The sequence below is a fragment of the Rana temporaria genome, chromosome 9, assembly GCF_905171775.1.
Source record: "Rana temporaria chromosome 9, aRanTem1.1, whole genome shotgun sequence".
Lineage (NCBI taxonomy): Eukaryota > Metazoa > Chordata > Amphibia > Anura > Ranidae > Rana > Rana temporaria.
In genome coordinates, this window is record NC_053497.1 from 126,264,096 (window position 1) to 126,285,509 (window position 21,414).

A 21,414-nucleotide genomic window follows, 5' to 3' on the forward strand; every position below is an offset into this window, starting at 1 on the left:
GGGGCAAGTGATGGCACAGTGGGAGCAAGTGATGGCACAGTGGGGGCATGTAATGTAATGGCACAGTGGGGCATGTAATGTAATGGCACAGTTGGGCATGTAATGTAATGGCACAGTGAGGCATGTAATGTATTGGCACAGTGAGATTTGAAAAAAGCCTGTTTCTGTTAGCAATTGTTTCTGTCAGCGGTTGTTCTGGCTACCCCTCAGCTTCTAGAAAGACTAGTAGGAAGGGGGTAGTCTTATATGGCGAGTATATCCCAAAACCAAAATTTTTCCTGGAAAATTAGGGGATCGTCTTATACACCCAGTCGTCTTATACGCCGGCAAATACGGTACCTTTGTTAACATTTGGGAAATTTTCCTTCTCTCCCTGTCACGGGAAAAATTAGGAGAGGGCAAATCCCCCAAGAGCCTTTGTTGATGGCTTTTGGGCTTGTGTTGATGGCATACGTTTGAAATTAGTTAAAGATGCTTCTGGGATAATTCAGAATTAATTGAATGGTGCATTTGACTTGCAGTTGACCTCCTTCTAACATGCATTTGACCTTTTGATCAGCCAACAGCAAAGCTAAGACACTACCAATCAAAATGCCCCGATATGTTACTCCAGCTGGCTTGTACTGCTTCCAGGTGCTGGTTGAACGGGGTAGAGGCTCCTCAAGCTCGATCATAGGACTATAGCAAAATGGTGCCCTCCCGCACACTGTTAAGTCACACTACCGGTCACAACTATGTTAAAATGGCTTCAGCCTGCTCCTCACCCAGGGTTCTCTCCTGGGTGGAGACCGGACTCTAGAGGGAGTTATACCATGGGTGGAGCCTAGGCTGAAGCCATTTTACTTAACATTTGACTTAAAGTGGGAGTTCACCCATTTATTAAAAAAAAAAAAAAATTCCCCTTAGATTCCTGCTCGTTTGGTTTAGGGGAATCGGCTATTTGTTTTAAAATATGAGCAGTACTTACCGTTTTCGAGATGCATCTTCTTCCGTTGCTTCCGGGTATGGGTCTTCGGGAGCGGGCGTTCCTTCTTGATTGACAGTCTTCCGAGAGGCTTCCGACGGTCGCATCCATCGCGTCACTCGTAGCCGAAAGAAGCCGTACGTCGGTGCGGCTCTATACTGCGCCTGCGCACCGACGTTCCGCTTCTTTCGGAAAATCGTGACGCGATGGATGCGACCGTCGGAAGCCTCTCGGAAGACTGTCAATCAAGAAGGAACGCCCATTCCCGCAGCCCATACCCGGAAGCGACGGAGAGGATGCATCTCGTAAACGGGTAAGTACTGCTCATATTTTAAAACAAATAGCCGATTCCCCTAGACAAAACGAGCATGCATCTAAGGCTAAAAAGTGCTCTCTAAGGGTGAACCTCCGCTTTAACATTGTGCGGGAGAGTGCCATATTGCCGTAGTCCTATGATCAAGCTTGACAAGCATGCATTTGATCTTTACACTGGTTTTGCATTCCCAGGGTTGTATGGGAATGCAAAACCTAATTGAGGTGAACAAATGCCCATTGACACAGGATTTACAAGGCTCAGGGTTTTCAATCTAGGTTAGGTTTTAATTGCTTTCTGTATCCCTAGTAGGAGCTTTGGAGGATTTTATCCTAGTGTTGGGTATCATCAGTCCAGATAATCTTTTCATGTAGGACAAATACAAATAACTAGGATTTAACATTTCTTTATTCTATGCCCATCTTAAAAAAAAAAACACATTTTGGTTGGAGTTATGGCTAGAAATGAGACATAAGGTAAAGGTGATATTGTGGGGATTGATGTATCCCAATACTCCATTGTCCATCAAATGAACACGAAATTTCTTTGTTGTGCTAAAATGGTTGAAGACTCTTCAGGTTAAACTTATTTTAAAGATGAAATCTTCTTGTCCCAAATATAAGCAGAAACATGCGCATCAACGATCCTCAGTCACATCCACAGCGCCGTAAAATGAACGCAAGCACAGCGATCGGAAGGAAACAGAAGGCTGTTCGTAAAGAAAAAATGATAACATTCTTTGTTTTGTGTTCACCTGCAAGAGGTGAGAATGTGAAGTAAATTGGCAAGAAATATGGTGCCTATGACATACACTTTATGAATAACTGATAAACATTAAACCCTGATTCATTGTTTAAACATATAAAATAAAAATTCTTGGATGCAGCCCAGGTGGAGCAAAGAATGCCATTAGCTCACAAGATTTCTGTTATGATCAACAGGTGTTTTTTACACTTATTGGGCCTTGTTCATAGGGGCACTGAGGCTCGTATTCCATGAACGGGCCATTTTTTTTGTATCTCTATGACTCTAGACCAGTGTTTCTCAACCTTTTTCCAGTTGGTGCACCCTTAAAAAGTATTTTCAGTCTTGAGGCACCCCAGTCCAAGGCTTGGTTAACATTACGGTGTGTCGCAGAACACGTGCAAAATCACGCTCATTCCTGACACACAGACAAATGATCTGCTCTTTAGGGGTACCATTAATTCTTAATGATACCCCCACACATTGGAAAACGTGGGGTGCTTTTGCTGCAGTGCAATTAAAAAAGAAAAAAGGTTGGTTGTTTTCCTGCATTTTTGTGGGCACGGAAATTAATGGACTGCCCTTCATGCAGCTACACAGATGGGAACCAAAAGCTTGTTCACATGTCATAGGGGCAGTAAAACCACATGGTTGAGCTGTTTTTACCACCCCCAACTTCTCCACCTTTAGCTGCAGAGGCAGCAGCTGAGGGTGTTTACATGCTGTGGCTGCAACTGGAGGTATACCGAGGGGCTGCACTGCAACTACCCTGCAACTGTGTGCACTGCACTTTACTTTCACTTTTGAAGCCGACAGAGCTTCTCAGGCCCCGTACACACGACAGAGTTTCTCGGCAGAATTCACCGAGAAACTCGGTCAAAACCCGGATTCTGCCGAGAAACTCTGTCGTCTGTACAGTTTTGGCTCGATGGAGCCGCCGAGGAGCTCGACGAGAAAATAGAGAACATGTTCTCTATTTTCTCGTTGTTCTATGGGAGAAGGCGGCCCGCCGAGCTCCTCGGCGGCTTCATCCCAAAACTCGACAAAGAACTCGACGTGCTTTGCACGTCGAGTTCCTCGGCCGTGTGTACGGGGCCTCACAGTTCGGCCAGAGAGCAGGCTCATCTGACAACCTTCTCTCCACTGACCCCGTGGCACACCTGAGAACCTCTGACGGCACACCAGTGTGCTGCGGAGCACTGGTTAAGAAAGGCTGCTCTAGATGTCTTTCGTCCACATCAGTGCCTGACCTCACAAGTGTGCTTTTGGAAGAATAGTCCAACATTCCCATAGACACACTCCTAAACCTTGTGGACAGGCTTTTCAGAAGAATTCAAGCTGTTATAGCTGCAAAGAGCAGGCCAACTCAATATTGAACCCTACGGACTAAAATTGGCATGCCATTAAAGTTCACGAGTGTGTAAAGGCAGGTGTCCCAATACTTTTGATAATTTAGTGTATCTGCTTATCCTGGAGTTCAGCTTTAAGCAACAAGGTTTATGAATGTTTGGGCTGGCACAAAGTTATATTAAAGCTTTGAATAGTAAACATGTTATACTTACTTCTTACTCTGTGCAATGGAATAGCACAGAGCAGCCCCAATCTTCTTCTTCTCTGGGTCTCCATCGGTGCTCCTGGTTTTTCCTTTTCGGAGAGTGCCCCCATAGAAAGCTGCTTTCTATATAAGCACCTGTGCAAACTCACTCCCAAACCACCCTCTCTATGTCTCTTGGCACAGGCAGGGTGCCTAGGCCCCTTGACTGATGGTAGCGGGAGGAAATCTCTGCAAGGTAGCTTTACCTGTGCCCACACTATGGGCATGAAATTATTTACATAGTGTTAACAAACAGTAAATCAACTAAATTCCATGAAAAATAGATTTTTAAAATTGAGATGGGGCCAGAATGATTAAGGGGTTGTAAATGTAATTGTTTCCCCCTAAATAGCTTCCTTTACCTTAGTGCAGTCCTCCTTCACTTACCTCATCCTTCCATTTTGCTTTTAAATGTCCTTTTTTCTTCTCAGAAATCCTCACTTCCTGTTCTTCTGTCTGTAACTCCACACAGTAATGCAACACTTTCTCCCTGGTGTGGAGAAAGCCTCTTGAGGGGGGAGGGGGCGAGCAGGAGTGTCAGAACGCCCACTAACACGCAGCTCCTTTCTCTATCTGCAAAGTGAGAGTGTCCTGACTTGCCTGCTCGCCCCCTCAAGAGGCTTTCTCCACACCAGGGAGAAAGCCTTGCTATACTGTGTGGAGTTACAGACAGAACAGGAAGTGAGGATTTCTCAGAAGAAATAAGGACATTTAAAAGCAAAATGGAAGGATGAGGTAAGTGAAGGAGGACTGCACTAAGGTAAAGGAAGCTATTTAGGGATTTTTTTTTTACCTTTACAACCCCTTCTATGTAACATCTATAGGGCTTCTGGGGACACTAAAGTGTCAGTAGTAGCCCATGGCACATACAGTCTGAACTGTGAACGTTCAGTGGTACTGCAGTGACTTCTAGTTTCTTAGGGCTCATTCACACTAGCTTTGATCTCTGAAGAATGACCCACATTCGGGTCACTCTTCAGAGAGCATTTGACAGGCAGGAAGGAGGCTTCCTATGCCTATGAGTGTTATTGTTTTGTTTTTTTATGTTGTTTTTGTTTTGTTTGTTGGTTTGTTTGTCTGATTGTTTGGATGTCTGTTTGTTTTGTTAGGTGTGATATAATGCTATTCTGGACATTATCTGAAACTAGAGAATGGTATTGTAAAGAAAATAAATAACATGTATATTCTGCAGAAAAAGTAACGTGCTTTGGTGATTCGATGTCTGAAAACTTTAATAAAAAGTGATGATTTAAAAAAAAAAATATTACCAAAAGCATTGGGACGCCTGCCCTTACACGCGCATGAACGTTAATGGCATCCCAGTCTTGGTTCATAGGGTTCAATATTGAGTTGGCCCACCCTTTGCAGCTATAACAGCTTCAACTCTTCTAGGAAGGCTGTCCACAAGGTTTAGGAGTGCGTCTATGGGAATGTTTGACCATTTTTCCAGAAGCGCATTTGTGAGGTTAGGCACTGATGTTGGACAAGAAGGCCTGGCTCACAGTCTCCGCTCTAATCCATTCCAAAGGTGTTCAGTTTGAGGTCAGGACTCTGTGCAGGCCAGTCAAGTTCCTCCACCCCAAACTCGCTCATCCATGTTTTTATTGACCTTGCCTTCTGCACTGGTCCAAAATCATTTAGTGGAGGGGGGGGTTATGGTGTGTTTTTTTTTTCTCAGGATGACCCCTTCCTGTTTCAACATGACTGCGCACCAGTGCACAAAACAAGGTCCATAAAGACATGGATGAGCGAGTTTGGGGTGGAGGAACTTGACTGGCCTGTACAGAGTCCTGGTCTCAACCCGATAAAACACCTTTGAAGTGAATTAGAATGGCGAAAGCGAGCCAGGCCTTGTCATCCACATCTGTGCCTGACCTCACAAATGTGCTTCTGGAAGAATGGTCAAACATTCCCATATACACACTCCTAAACCTTGTGGACGGCCTTCCAAGAAGAGTTATAGCTGCAAAGGGTGGGACAACTCAATATTGAACCCTACGGACTAAGACTGGGATGCCATTAAAGTTCATGTGTGTGTAATGGCAGGCGTCCCAATACATTTGGTAATAAGGTGTATTTCTTTTAAACAGATAAAGAAAATGAAAAGAAATAACTTACATGCTGTGGTAGAGTTGTCAGTAGCAAACCTAAAAATAAATAAATAAATAGATAGAATAAAAGCTGAATTAGCGTAGTATATTTGTGTATATATATCGTTAAAGGTGAACTCTTTTCTGGATCAAACTCAGCTCAGCACACACTAAAGGGTCTATTTATAAAACATTCTTTTGACAAATGTCACACACATTTGTGTAGGTTGCATGTGTAGCGCCTGTGTACTTTTCAGTACAGGTGCAATGTCAAATTTAGTGGGATGAGAGAGTTACTTGCTTTCATCCATGTTGATTTATCGAAATGTGACTGTTGCCAGCCCTAAACTGTTCCCTGGGTCATTCTGTGCTCCGGAGATGTAGTTCCACCTCTGGATGACAGGTGGCGCCAGAGAGGTCCAGGCGGAGGCACGTTTTTGCCCAGCAGCCAATCAGAGGAGTGTTTCCTTCGCGGGGCATGCTGGGGGAGGGTATTTCTATGGCAGACGCCGTTCTCCTGGTTCCAGGTGCGGCACCCACCTTTAGGGTGTGCGCACATCATGGGCCCTGGTGATATGGCCTACCAGGCCAGGGCGCACGTGCTTCGTGGAGTTCCTGACTCCGGGCCCTCATGGCCCGGAGCAACTGATGCTGCCAAGGGGCCCCAGTGACTTACTGGGTCCCCCACCTTTATTAAGAAGATCCCAAGCGAGTTGTGCTGTTCAGTGGGGAGTCGGTCTGAGGTGAACCCGGAGCAGGTGATCCAATAGGGCTTAGACCATCCATCGGGGATCTGGGTACCGGACACTGACAGGTTGTATGCTGCAAACTGTCAGTCGGTGACCCCAAGCTATCAAGTCTACCTGAGGAGGATTCAGACAAAACTGTGTTTACTGGGAGGATTCGCTCTATCATCTATGTTCACAAGTATTGGGCCTGTGGCAGAGGTCTCACTACAAAAAGTCTAAATCTTACTAGAGCCAAGTCGGTGGCAGAGACTTGTTCCTTCCCAGCAGTTCCGAGTGATACCCTGGCTGCCAGGCCTGTGAGAGGGACCTGTACAGGGGGCACTACACCCACTCTGGCTGAAGTGGCGACGAAGCAAGATTAATCATTGGAGGCAGGACTGCTTTTTCTATCCATAGCCTGAATCTGCAAAGTTCTCTCCTTTTCACCAACCTATTCTATCTACCTTGAGTTAACTGTTGGTCATTTTTTACCTAAAATAAAGACATAGAAAACGTCAACTAATTGTTTGGACATTCCGTCATTGCTCTCATCATCGTCATTACCCCTAGACACATCACAGAGGTAACACAACTATGCCGATCCCAAATCTAACCAGTGGCTCCTGAGGGGGTAGCGCTACACATTTTTTGGCAGTAATTTCTGTAATAGAGTAATCCCTATGGTCATCCGCTCCATCTAGAGGCCTGTATATTTTATGTGAGGTATTTCAGAAAAATGATACCACATTTTGGACACTACAGTAGATGGAGATGATGATTATAGGAAGTCATTTATTTCAGAAATTATGGTCAAAATTTGTACAGTCTCCATGAATGTGTGAAGCATTTATCCAACAAATGTTTTTCTAAATAGACCCCGGAATGTTGGTGTATGTACACCTAGGTATATCATATTATGGGTATTACTGAGTGTAAAAGTTAGCATTTTGCATGGAACTCACAGAAGAAGATTGTTATTTCAATTCCTACTCCTCAATATATGGAGCCAATTTTAATCTCTTTTTAACTGCATTTAAAAGCTACCTGGGTTAAATAAGTGTTCATTTGTTTAACATTTGGTAACTGAGGGCCAGATCCTCAAAAGGGATACGCCGGCGTATCTACTGATACGCCGTCGTATCCCTGTTTCTATCTTTGGAACTGATCCACAGAATCAGTTTCCAAGAGATAGACAAAAGATCCGACTTGTGTAAGGGACTTACACTGCCGGATCTTAGGATGCAGTACCGCATCCGCCGCTGGGGGCATTTTGCGTCGAAATGCCGATTCGGGTATGCAAATTAGCACTTACGGAGATCCACGAAGCTTTTACGCTTCGTTTTTTCTCCGTAAGTATTAAGTTGCATGTGTAAAATTAGGGCTGCTTTTACAAAGTGTAAACTGTTTACACCTTGTAAAAGTAGACCCTTCTGTCCAGCGACGCGTTTTTTTTTTTGTTTTGAATTTTTTTTTTTCCGTATCTTTTTTTTTTCGACGCAACTTTATTGACCCGGCGCGATCCACAAAGCTCAGCGTAACGTAATTTCGCGCTATGCACGTCGGGAAAATGACATCACGAGCATGCGCAGTACGGCCGGCGCGGGAGCGCGCCTAATTTAAATGGGAATCGAACCCATTTGAATAGGAACGCCTTGCGCCGGCGGAATTTAAGTTACACAGCCGAAAATTTCTAGGTAAGTGCTTTGTGGATCGGGCACTTAGCTAGAAATTTTAAGGCAGTGTAACTTAAATGGGAATTTTTACGTTACGCCGGCTCTTTGTGGATCTGGCCCTGAGTTTATGTTTGGCCAGATGGGCTTCTTTTTATTAATGTCCAGTATATTAAATGCTGTAAAATAATAGTAAAAAGTGAATACCCATTTGCACTGGATATAGGTGACAAGCCTGCAAAAAATAAAAATAAAAAATTGTTATTCAATATATATATATATTTTTAAAAAAACTTGTTACTCATATCAAGGTTAACCTCAAGAAAACAAACTGCTGTGTTAATTATAACAGCCACACATATTGCCCATCACAGTTGATGATGAAGAATTCTCTGCATGTTGAACATTGTGTTATATATCCGTATTGCTCCCATCTGGTTAAAGGGAATGTCTAGTGTTATTATATTCAGAAAAACAAACAAAAAACGATTGTATTAAAAATTTCGGATAAATATGAAATGTGGTGATCTTCTTAATATTTAAAGTGGTTGTTAAGCCACTCTAACCTGTACACGATCAGCACTGCCTCCTACTGTAGTATCACCCTCTGTGTGTGATTTATAAAAATAAATGCTGCAAATACCTAATTTCACTGCTGAGATTGCTATCACATGACTGGCCATCTTTCTCATTTCCTACTCTGAGAGATGCAGCAGGGGGGGGGGGGCTGAGATTCCTCTCCTGATGTCAGTCTGAAGGGGAGGAGGAGGAGAAAGCTGGCTGGTCGTGTGATTGCAATCTCAGCTCATAAATAAGGTATTTACAGCATTTATATTTATAAATCATTCACAGAGGGGGAGACTGCAATAGGAGACAGTGCTGATGGTGTATACAGGTTAGTGTTATAAGAGCAGCAGGAGGGGAGAGGGGCGGCTCACATACAGATGGGGGGGGGGGACAGAGGAGCAGAGAGGAGAACAGATAGCAGGCTGCTGGGAGAGGGCGGGAGGGTGGGATTTATTGTCCCCCCCCCCTTTTCCCCCTGCTGACAGCAGCCTGTAAAACTTTAGGAGAGGCTGAAAGCTACTTCGGCTGGATGATGCACTAAGGGGTACTATCTTTAGGGCAGTACGCACCCAGGGACAAATGCCCACAGCGCAAGAACTCAAACTGTAACAGTCATGCCTATATAAATGTGATGCAAGGGGGGGCCCGCAGTGCGCCCCCCTGCCCCAGAGCACCCAACCCCCCCATGTTGAGGGCATGCGGCCTGGCACGGCTCAGGAGGGGGGGCGCTCGCTCGTCCCCACTCCTTTCCTGGCCGGCCGGGTAGCGTGCTTTGGATACGGGTCTGGTATGGATTGTAGGGGGACCCCCTACGTCGAATTTTCGGCGGAGGGGGGTCTCCTTACAACCCATACCAGACCTAAGGGCCTGGTATGCTCCTGGGGGGGAACCCATGCCGGTTTTGAATTTAAAAATTGCAGTGGAGTTCTCCCTCAGGAATGCATACCAAATGCCGTCGCTGGAATGGGCCTTTACAATGTGTGACTAACTTTCCACATTATAAAACCAGCCCTAGTTTTGCGCAGGCAAATTCGGAACTTACGCAGAAATCACAGTGCTGAAATGCTTTGAAAATCTGCTTAAGTCCTCATTTGCATACTCAAAGCTGCCTAACTTTGGAAAAAGCCTTTTGAGAATCGTTTCCAAAGTTAGGCACAGGGATACGCAGGCTGAACAGCAGTTAAGTCTGCGTATCTCTTTTGAGAATCAGGCCCTATATGGTAGCTCTGGCTTGACAACAGGTTGTATAGGACCTCAAATGTAGTACACTCTGCTACATTTGAGGAAAAGAAGGAGAATTTTTGTATAAGCCTTCTGTGAGATGTTGAAGCATGCAATAAAGAAGTTTAAGTCCCTGTACCACTCTTGCTGTGTTATTACTTCCTGTCCTTGCGATGCCCATGCAAGAAACCTGGGAGTGGTTGTCACCAAGGCAGAAATTGCAGACACCAATAAAAGTATCTTCAGATTTTCTAATTTCTCCACACTCTTTTAAAACTTGTTCTTTTTAATATACCCACATATAAGAGATTTCCTATCATATCTTGTTCTGGCAGGAAGTAAGGGGAAATAGTTCTAACAGGAACACAGACAGCATTAAATACAAAATATCTTCATATACAACTGATGAGGTGACATTTGCCTGCACAGTACAGACAGAGTTAGTTATAGTAAACACATCTTCCCAGCACCCCCCTTATAACAAAGGGAACTAAGTCGAATTTTCCCTTGCTGGAATTTCCAGGAAAGATCATCTAAAAAAGTTAGGGTGCAATTTTTAATATTTAGTTATGTTTTTTGTAACAAATATAAAGTAGGCATTATCCCAATTTGGCTACAAAAGTGGAAGTATTTTTTTTCAAAAGCTTGTGTTATAAAATATACTGAGCTAGTCCATTAAAATAATCTGGCATTTTCCTGCTTACATTGTAAAGCTATTTAGAGGTAATAATAATGATGATACTCACAGGAAGAAGTGATGCTAGTGACATAGAGGGTGATATTCCTTCTATATATTTTGCCTTCAGCAGACAAGATGACAACGTAATTCCCAGCATCGCTGATCTGGAGGTCCTGTAGCAATAGTGATGCATTTGTTGGGTAGAACTCCACCCGTCTGGTAAAATTTGGAAAAACACTGGGTTTTCTTTTGTTCCCACTAGAAAGTCCATCAAGATCAGTGGAGAAGTCGTGATACAGAATAAATTTGTCATTGAATAGCCATCGGATCGTATATTTGCTCATCTGACGGGGCAGAGTGTATAATGTCTCTAGGAGTACCGACTGGCCAACTGTGGCACTTATTGAACTTTTGGTGACATTTATGTCCATTCCTATGGAGGGACCTGGAAGATATACAATAAAGGTCCTATTATCACAAAATTCTTATGCTGGATTGGACAGAAGTGGGACAATCTTAAACATCTTTTACAAAACAGGCCCTCTTGTCTGTAAATAGATAGATCCACAATCCCCATGGTGCTACATGCTATAAGTTTGTTTTGCTTAAAAAGTAGGGCTGTTACTGATTAAAATTTTCGTGTTCGATTAATCGTTTTTTTTTTTATCAATTAATAGACTAATTTTGAATTAATTATGATGCACATATATTTTTCAGATCACCACCATATATAGTCCCCACTGTAATATCCACAGACATCTCCCCCACTGTAATATCCACAGACATCTCCCCCACTGTATAGGAAGAATAGTGCTTGCTTAGTCTTACCATTTACCTAAATAATTGATGTAAACAACAGTTAGCATAATTCTCATGTTATCAACTATTAAGAGTACAATTCAAATGTTATTGAACAAACCTCCTAATGATAACAGAGCATGCTGGGACTGTGACGTCATAAGAGGCCCTGTCCTTATCAACATGGGGACAGGGTACTTTGGGGGAGGGGGGGGCCGTAGGGGGGGCGCTCGCTCGTTCCCACTCCTTTCCTGACCGGCCAGGTGGCATGCTTGGATACGGGTCTGGTATGGATTGTGGGGGAACCCCCACGCTGTTTGTTTGGCGTAGGGGTCCTCCTTACAATCCATACCAGACCTAAGGGTCTGGTATGCCCCTGGGGGGGAACCCATGCCAGTTTTTTATTTAAAATTTGGCGTGGAGTTCCCCCTTCTGATTCATACCAAACGCTGCGGCTAGAATTGGTGGGAATCCAAGTTGGATCCCTGTCGCTTCTATGACGCACTCGCTGGAATGTGCTTTTCCTATTCCAGAGAGTGCGAGATGACGGCACCATGTCTGAATCAGCGCGATGCCGGGTACAGTATTTCACAGCAGGGCCCATTCCTGTGCCCACCAAGAGTAACTGTGAGGGCTTACAGAGTTGTGGCACCAGCACCACCACCACCACCAACAAAGGCCCAATTTTTCTGCCCCTGTTCAACAGGGGCATGTAATTACAATTCTTGATCTATTATTTCACAGCAGGGCCCATTCCTGTGCCCAACAAGAGTAATTGTGAGGGTTTACAGTGTTGTGGCACCAGCACCACCACCACCAACAAAGGCCCAATTTTTCTGCCCCTGTTCAAAAGGGTGAATGTAATTACAATTCTTGATCTAATATTTCACAGCAAGGCCCATTCCTGCGCCCACCAAGAGTAACTGTGAGGACTTACAGTGTTGTGGCACCAGTGCCAGCACCAAAGGCCCAATTTTTCTACCACTGTTCAACAATGGCATGTAATTACAATTCTTGATGTAATAGTTCACAGCAGGGCGTTCCAGCGCCCACCAAGACTAACTGTGAGGGCTTACAGTGTTGTGGCAACACCAACACCTAGGGCCCAAATTTCTGCAGAGTATATACGGCAGGCCCCTACTTTCAAAGATCCAACTTACAAACAACTCCTACTTGCAAATGGAAGGAGACAACAGGAAGTGAGAGGAAATCTACCCCTAGGAAGGGAAATTCTCTTCTGTAAGAGGTGTCTCCTGTCCACTGATGCTTTATCACCAATCCTTGTTTCACTAAAAAACCCACATTTTCAAAAAATCAAAGAAAGTGAATTGCAATCTTCTGAACAGATGCACACAGACCGCAAAACAAATGTTACAGGGGTAATAACCCTTCTCTATTAGCCGGATTCAGAAAGCACTTACGCCGACGTATTTACGCTGGCCGCAAGGGGCGCTTCCATTGATTTACGTGTAGAATATGCAAATGACCGAGATACGCCGATTCACGAACCTACTTGCGCCTGTTGCTGTAATCGACGCCATTTACGTAAGCCGTACGTCCGGCGTAAAGTTATTCCACCTAAAGCAGAGGTAAGTCATGTTAGGGTATGGACGACGGAACAGCTGTCGTATTTTACGTAGTTTACGTAAGTCGTACGTGAGAGGGGCTGGGCGTAGGTTACGTTCACGTCGTAGGCATTGAGCCGTCGTATCTTAGGGAGTATATGCAACGTAATTCTGAGCATGCGCGCGCATGCGCCGTTCGTTCGGCCCTTCATTTACATGGGGTCACGCTTCATTATAATAGATCACGCCCACTACCTTCCTACTTTGAATTAGGTGGGCTTACGCTGGCCAATTTACGTTACGCCGGTGCTAGTTTGGGAGCCAGTGCTTTGTGAATACAGTTCTTGCCTCACTGATTTACGTCGGCGTAGCGCATATGAGATGCGCTACGCCGGTCTAATGATGCGCCGCTCTACGTGAATCCGGGCCTATGTGTTCAGAAATGCTTAAAAATAGATTTTTTGGCTGGAGCTACACTTTAAAAAAGTACCAGTTCAAAATTACAAACAGATTCTACCTAACAACAAACCTACAGTCCCTGTCTTGTTTGCACCACCTGTATACTGCTGTTTAAAGTATATAGGGCCAAAGGGTCTTGAAATGACCTGGGGGGAGAGGGGTAAACCCATGCTATTTTTCTCAATGATTTCCATCCATATTGCAGGGACCAGACATTACATTAAAGCCGCAAGCAGTTTTAAATTACTTTTTTCTTATAGTAATCTCATTTTGTTCAGGGACAGGTCTAAACACGTGACACTTCACAGGCATACTATAGACACCTAGCAGGTACGATATTTAAAGGAATTTTTCATTTTTTTTTCACTTTAACCACTTGCTTACTGGGCACATATACCCCCCTCCTGCCCAGGTGAAATTTCAGCTTTCGGCACTGCATCGCTATAACTAACAATTACGCGGTCGTGCGACGTGGCTCCCAAACAAAATTGACGTCCTTTTTTCCCCACAAGTAGAGCTTTCTTTTGGTGGTATTTGATCGCCTGTGCGGTTTTTATTTTTTGCGCTATAAACAAAAAAGTGAGACAATTTTGAAAAAAATACAATATTTTTTACTTCTTGCTATAATAAATATCCCAATTTAAAAAAAAAAAACATTTTTTTTCCTCAGTTTAGGCCGATACGTATTCTTCTACATATTTTTGGTAAAAAAAAAATCGCAATAAGCGACTGGTTTGCGCAAAAGTTATAGCGCTTACAAAATAGGGGACAGAATTATTATTTTTTAATTATTTTTTTTTAATAGAAATGGCGGCGATCTGCGATTTTTAATGGGACTGCGACGTTATGGCGGACACATCGGACACATTTTTGGCGCCATTCACATTTATACTGCGATCAGTGCTATAAATATGCACTAATTACAGTATAAATGTGACTGGCATTGAAGGGGTTAACACTAGGGGGTGAGGAAGGGGTTAAATGTATCCCTGCTTAGTGTTCTAACTGTGGGGGAGGGGGGTGACTGGGGGGGGTGACCAATCTGTGTCTCTATGTACAAGAGACACAGATCCGTCTCCTCTCCAGAGACAGCACCGCTGTCTCTGTGTAAAACGGCAATGAGAGATGATCTCATATGTTTACATATGAGATCCTCTCTCATTGGCCGCACAGATCGCCTCGCGAAAGGCCACTCTGATTGGCCGTTCGCGGCGATCTGTAATTGGCTGTGTCCGAGGGACACGGCCAACACAGATTTTCCCCGCAGCGCGCTCTGGAGCGCGCGCGGGGACCGCCCTAAGGGGCGGCCGTCAATTGACGGCAGTTTGGAAATTGGGATCCGCACTGTAGCCGTCAATTGACGGCAGGCGGATCCCAAGTGGTTAAGCATCATTAAAATCACTGCTCCAGAAAAAACAACCATTTCTAAAAACATTTTTTACATGTTCCCTGGGGCAAGACCCGGTTCTCAAACCCATTTTACGACAATAACTTGCATATTAGGCTTTAAAATGAGCACTTTTGAATTCGAACGTTTGAGTCCCATAGACTTCAATGGGGTTCTAAATGTTCGCGTGAACATTCGGTCCGTTCGAAGGTTCTGGTGCGAACCGAACGGGGGGGGGTGTTCGGCTCATCCCTAATTGTCACCACTGTGCCATCAATTGTCACCACTGTGCCATCAATTGTCGCCACTGTGCCCATCAATTGTCGCCACTGTGCCCATCAATTGCTGCCAGTTTGGCCTATAAAATGCCACCAGTTTTCCCCTTAAAATGCCGCCAGATTGCCCCTTAAAATGCTGCCAGTTTGCCCCTTAAAATTTTCCCAGTTTGCCCCTTAAAATGGCATCAGATTTCCCCTTAAAATACTGCCAGTTTGCCCCTTAAAATGCCGCCAGATTGCCACTTAAAATGCCGCCAGATTGCACCCCCCACCCGGCACTTACCTTTCTTAAGTCAGCCATCCTCTCTCCACGATCCCTCGATGTCTTCTCCCGCCCTCGATCTCACTTCAGCCAATCAGGTGGCCGGTAACCAGACCCGGTGAACCTGATTGGCTGAGACGCATGTCAGTGTTAACCAGGTAACGCACACCCTGCACGCCCTCTGGTTAACCATTTGGAAGCCGATTAGAGCCCACAGGCTGTAATTGGGAAGCCTATCAGTGCCACTGGCTCTGATAGACACTTCCAAAACACACCCACCGCTGTTATTCAGATGTCCGGCGCTCAACAGGGGGCCGGCCACCTGAATAGTGGGCGGCATCGGCGACAATACATAGATTCATGCAATGCATGAATGTATGTATTGTTGAGTGACGTGCATGAGAGAGGGGACGGCGCTCCTACGCCCACTATGGACGCACCGCCACTGATACACACCTAAAAAAATATTATCACACCTGAAACCCTGACACTGTGTTAATGAAAGCCTTACCCCAACCTAAACATCAACCTAGCTCCAACCAGCAACCTTTACCTATCCCCTAAACCTCAACCTAACAGGCCCATGCAGAAAACAACCAAATTGGGTCATGGCCCTCACAATAATGGCCTTCTCCTGCAGGGAGTAGTTCAACTTCCTCTTCCTCTCTGTCATCTTTCAAAAACACACAATCCAAAAAACACACCGACACGACACAAACCAACAAACAGCAACAGACAACGGAACAAAAGTACCTTGCTTCAGGGGGGGAAACAAATGGATGTACTTTTGCAATGGAAGGGCGTATGTCTGGGCCTATTTATGCCCTGGGCGAATCTCACTAAGTACGCCGGGCCTAGTTCCTATCTCACTGATTATGCCAGGCCGAGTTCTGAGCATGTGCAGAGAGGTGCTGACCATACGGTAGTCAGCGTCATGCGCATGCGCATTCCGGCCGGCCCTTTATTTGCATGGGGTCACGGCTCATTTCAATGGAACACGTCCTTCCCACTTTCAATTACGCCGGCTTACGCCTCGGAATTTACGTCGCGCCGGCGCAAATACTGTGAGGATACGGTACTTGCCTCTCTAATATACGGTACTTGCCTCTCTAAGTTGAGCCGGCGTAACGGAAAGGAGATGCGCTACGCTGGCATATATATATACGCCGATGTACGTGGATCTGCCCCAAAGTGCAAAGTGCAATATGTATAAATCAATAAACAATATATATATTTCACCTCATGTTGCTACAGAAAATAATTTTCGTGGCTGGGAATTTTCTTTTCTGTTCTGTTCTTTTCTGTTCTTTTCAAGTCACAACTTTTTCACATATCTTTTTCGATTATATTGCTCACACGATTCTCCCATCATTGATTAGAAACGTGTTTGTTTTTTCAAAACATTTCCAACAAGAAAATTATTTTGGAATTCGACTCATGTATGGCTGGCTTTGGAACAGAGCCCTAGATCCTGCCTCTCTAGTGTGGTCTGGTGGAACAACGCCTTCTAAAATACCTAAAATACACTGCTTAGGGTCTAATTGGACAGTGGCGTATAAGGCTCCATTGATCATATCAACAACTTGGGCCCAGTTTCTATGAAGCTTGGGACATCTCCATAGTATAGAAATTCATTTCTTGTGGTCTTTATGGCACGTAGAACAGATAGGATCTTCCATTTTATACAATTTGACAGGGGTATGATAAAAAAATAATTAAATATATAATTGAGAGTGTCTTTGGGAAACATTTCTAGAGTTAAAATGGACTGATTATCCACCAGAACACCTACATCTGCCCCCCATCTTTCCAGTACTTTAAATGGGTAGTCATCCACGTATGCATTCAAGAGCATGGCTGGAAAATAAATCCTTAGTTGAGGTAGTTTTTGGAAAAGGTTAAAAATAGGAGTTGGAGAAAAATGTCACTGCCTGTTTAAGCAGCAAAAAACAGAAATGCATATAATCAGGAAAGCTATATTGAGATTGTGGAATTGAAAACAGAACAGGGATGCCCTTGCTAAAAATATGTGACAAGTGAGTAATCCCAAAGGTCTGCCATTTTACAGCATACTAAAACATAACAAATTAATGATAACCTGGACACCGCCGCCCATTCTGGGCCAAATCATCACCCCTAGCTCCAAAGTCAAAAGTCTAGGAGTCATTTTTGACACCTTCATGACAATGGACGCACAAATAGGGTCAGTAGTCAGCGGATCGCACCATTTGTTGCGCCTACTACGCAGACTTATTCCATTTATCCCCAAAGAAGACGTAGCAGTCGTGGTGGGAACAATCGTGAATTCCAGATTGGACTATGCTAACGCCCTTTACCTCGGGCTCCCAAAGTACCAAATCGCTCGTCTGCAAGTCGTGCAGAATACGGCCGCCAGACTGGTGACTGGGAAAAGGACATGGGAATCAATCTCACCTTCGCTGAGAACCCTTCACTGGCTGCCAGTAAAAGACAGAATTGTATTTAAAGCACTCTGCCTGACACATAAGTGCATCCATGGGAAGGCGCCGCAATATCTTTGCGACAAGATAGAACCTCACAATTCTAATCGCGTTCTGCGATCCACTGACCAAAATCTGGTCAAGGTGCCAAAAACCAAATACAAGTCCAAAGGAGAAAGAAGGTTTGCTTTTCAAGGTCCGAGACTATGGAACGCTTTACCAACCAGCGTTCGGTTGGAGGAAAACCACCTGACTTTCAGAAGACAGATCAAAACTCTGCTCTTTTGATGTCATGAGACACGAAACATCAAGCGCCCAGAAGCGATTCAGTTCGCATGTGCCTCGATATATAAGTTTTTTCATTCATTCATTCATTCATATGTAATATTTGACCAAACTGAAACTACAATTTGTAAAACCTTACACATGTTGCAATTACTTAATTTTTAGACAGACTTTATGCATCTGTTTCTACATGCAAAGTGTTTTAGTAAGCCTACAAAAATGATGAAATTCCAGGTCGGCAGGCAAGGACTGCGACTTAGTGAAAAATAGAATCACAGACTACGAGGAGTCTTTAGTTGAGTTGCCCACTGGTGATGATGAAGCCAGCCACTCAACCATATGTTGGAGCTGAGCAGCCAGGTAGTATAGCTAGGAATTTGGCAGAGCTACTCACCCCCCCCCTCCCATCTTTGGGACATTGGAGCTGTTATGTTATAACTTAATCCTGGATAGATGACCCTGCCAAAGAAATGTTCTAAAAATTGTATCAACAATACAGAATCGATTTTTTAGTGGAAGTACAGCAAGAGTATTATGTAAAAAATACAATAACTGAGGCATAAAAATATTTTTTATGAAGTTGGTCCTGCCAATGAGAGACAACAACAATTTTTTCCAAAGTTTAACTTTGTCTCAAAAGGGACACATTAAATTTAGTTGGCTGTAATCCAAGAGATTGAGGGAAATCATAATCCCAATGTATTTAAATGATGCCATGATTGACACTGGGCAAAAGGAGGACAACAATGGGTTGACTGTGCCATCAAGCCGCATTAGAGCAGACTTAGACCAGTTAATAGTGAGGCCGGGGTACATTACGAACTTAGTAATGATATCTATAAACATATGTATCACTCAGAAGCAAAAGCATATCATTTTCATTGAGCATGATTTTTCAGGTATATCCTCATAGCTAAAGCCCACAATATTTTTTTTTTTTTTTTTTAAAAGCCTATGGCATGTGAACACACCCAAAAACTCCACCCGGTGCAGAAAAAATGTGCACACACATAAAGAGTGTTCACAAAAACGTGCAGATGGGTGCAACATCAAGTGGTCCTCCTGTGAAGAGGGACCCAAACCCTGATCCCCCGGGGCGTTAGGCTCCAGACGGGGACTGAGGTACTGTGGTCCGAGCAACCGAAGCCGACACGGACCCAACTTCCTCGGAGGGACTGCCGAAACAGAACCCTCCCAGTACTAGGTGGGGCTCCCCCGAAGGGAGACCCCATGAGAGCAGGCAAACTAAGCCAGAAGTCCATGTCCACCCACTCCCAAGACGTTCAGGGCTGGCCCGAGGACCCGCACCCTACTAATCACACAGTGACACAAAACGTGCACAACAAAAAAAGACAAAAAAGTCACAAACATAGGCTTAAATTAAATAAAGTGGGGGAAAGGGATAGTGAAGAGGAGAGTGAAAGAAGTGGTCATTGTGTTCAACAATGACCAGGCCCTCCGGCCAGGAATAAAAAAATTCCTCCGGTCCTAGCCAAAAGGCCCGGCCCAGGAGGCAGGTGCTAAAAAAAGCGTGTATCTGGTGCAGTGACCGTGGTATCTTAAATCAATGTGTCCCTCACACACAGCGATCTTCAGATACCCCTGGACTGCCACTCCAGGGGCACATGCACCATAGGCTTTTCGTTCCATATCCGACCCCCCGACCGGCCAGTGCAGCCCTCCACCCCTGCCAGCCAACCCGGCGGATTTGCATGGTCCTACCCCGTTCCACCATACAGGGCACTACCAGCTCCTCCAACCGGATCGCTGACAGAGATAGCACTTACACCAGCCAGCCAGAAGGCCAGACTAGAACTCGGCAAAAAGAACAAGACCAAGCGCAGCACCCATCCTCACCAGGAGCACCCTTCCAGATGTTATATAGGGGATGTTTTGGAGATTAATTATACGCTATGTTATTCGATTTTTAATTTTCTTCTTTGTTAAATTTTAGAATGGTACATCCTCACATCTGAGGAAGAATGAAAAAAAAAAAAAATGAAATGTGTTGGGGGTATCACCTATTTCAATGTACATTTCAGCAATTGCACAGTAAAGTTTGTGTTGTTGCACATATTATAATTTTTATTTGATATATTTGGATGAATTTATGCTGACATTAAATAGAGAAACTTTCATATATTTAATTTGGTTGCCTTCAAAGTCCCAACAAATGATTTTAGTATGGATTGTGGACTTATATAGGGATGGTGGCAATCCCTGTCTGCATTAGAAATATGTTTATTATTACCAATCAAGACACAGGCAAAAGAAAATACCTTGATAGTAGTTTCAAACCTATCCCTACTAGATACATTCATTTGAATTAAAAAAAATCTGAAGAACTAAAAGTTTATTTGTGCTCAGAAACTTCCATCTTTACCAAGCCACCCTTTTATTTTGTTTAATTTTCTATTGCTGGTTTATGCACTTTAATAAAGAACAAATATGAATAACTGGGTTTCATTGTTTTTTTTAATTACTGTTGTCCCAGGATGAGACTGTTGTGCTTTCTGCACAGAATTTTATGTTGCTCAGGAGCAGCTGCCAATCATAGTCCAGGAGAAATGGAAAGAACAGTTTAGGGCAGAAAGACAAGATAAAAAGGCACTAAAGACTGACAATTATATGTTTGGAAAAGTTAGGCAACACATAAAAACTAAAATTGAAGTTAGACATTGTCAGATTTGTAGATATTTACCCAATATCAGGATCTGGATGAGAATGAAAGCGCAGATTTGATGTTTCATGACCAGACTCCGTTAGAGAGACGTATGGACATAGAGGATGAGTAGCTCAGCGTGGGCAGTTTAGGCAGAAACTTAAACTTTACTGTTACCTTGAATATTAGTATTCTGTAAAACACCGGACTTAACTATAATAAGTGTACAAACAGGATGTCAAATTCAGTGTGGGCGTTTAGGACAGGAAGTAAAACTTCACATTGTTTTACCTGAAAAAGTTATGCTCTGTAAAGCACTGATTAGAAAAAACTAACATAACACAGTTATAGTTTTAGCTAGCACTCATAAAGGTGTCGCCCCGAATATTGTCAGTTGCTCCCAAATTGTCCAAAGACTTGTATGGTAGAGGTTGTGTGGTGGATGTCATGTCCACCATGTTTTCCCCCTCATTGGGCACCAAGCAAGGGTCAAAGAAGAAGCTTACCAGTGGCGGCTGGTGCTCTATTTTTTTGGGGGGGCGCAAACAAAACCCCAGTCAACCCCCCCCCCCCCCCCGCCACTCGCAGACAATGGGACCTGCAGACAGACAGAGAGACAGATAGATAGATAGACAGACAGATAATAAAACAAATAGATAGATAGATAGATAGATAGATAGATAGATAAT

At 44.0% G+C, this 21,414-nt stretch overlaps 1 protein-coding gene and 1 long non-coding RNA gene across 2 annotated transcripts; both read right to left on the reverse strand.

Annotated features, from left to right (window-relative positions):
• Positions 1–1,667: 1,667 nt before the first annotated feature.
• On the reverse strand, positions 1,668–8,339 carry LOC120914474. The gene is made up of 3 exons (XR_005743684.1): positions 8,311–8,339; positions 5,734–5,762; positions 1,668–2,031 (listed from the first exon to the last, which is right to left on the reverse strand). It is a non-coding gene; the product is annotated as an uncharacterized LOC120914474 (long non-coding RNA).
• Positions 8,340–10,608: 2,269 nt separating this feature from the next.
• LOC120914588 (HEPACAM family member 2-like) lies at positions 10,609–21,052 on the reverse strand. The gene is made up of 2 exons (XM_040325269.1): positions 20,765–21,052; positions 10,609–11,015 (listed from the first exon to the last, which is right to left on the reverse strand). The coding sequence occupies exons 1-2, from the start codon at positions 20,811–20,813 to the stop codon at positions 10,609–10,611; spliced, it is 456 nt and encodes a 151-aa protein (XP_040181203.1). The 5' UTR covers positions 20,814–21,052.
• Between the last annotated feature and the right edge of the window lie 362 nt (positions 21,053–21,414).

Excerpts from the sequence above, each read along its gene's own strand:
- LOC120914588 (XM_040325269.1), bottom strand. The coding sequence starts at position 20,813 with ATGAAACATCAAATCTGCGCTTTCATTCTCATCCAGATCCTGATATTG. Across the intron at positions 11,016-20,764 it reads CATCCAGATCCTGATATTGG|GTCCCTCCATAGGAATGGAC; the intron begins GTAAATATCTAC and ends TATATCTTCCAG.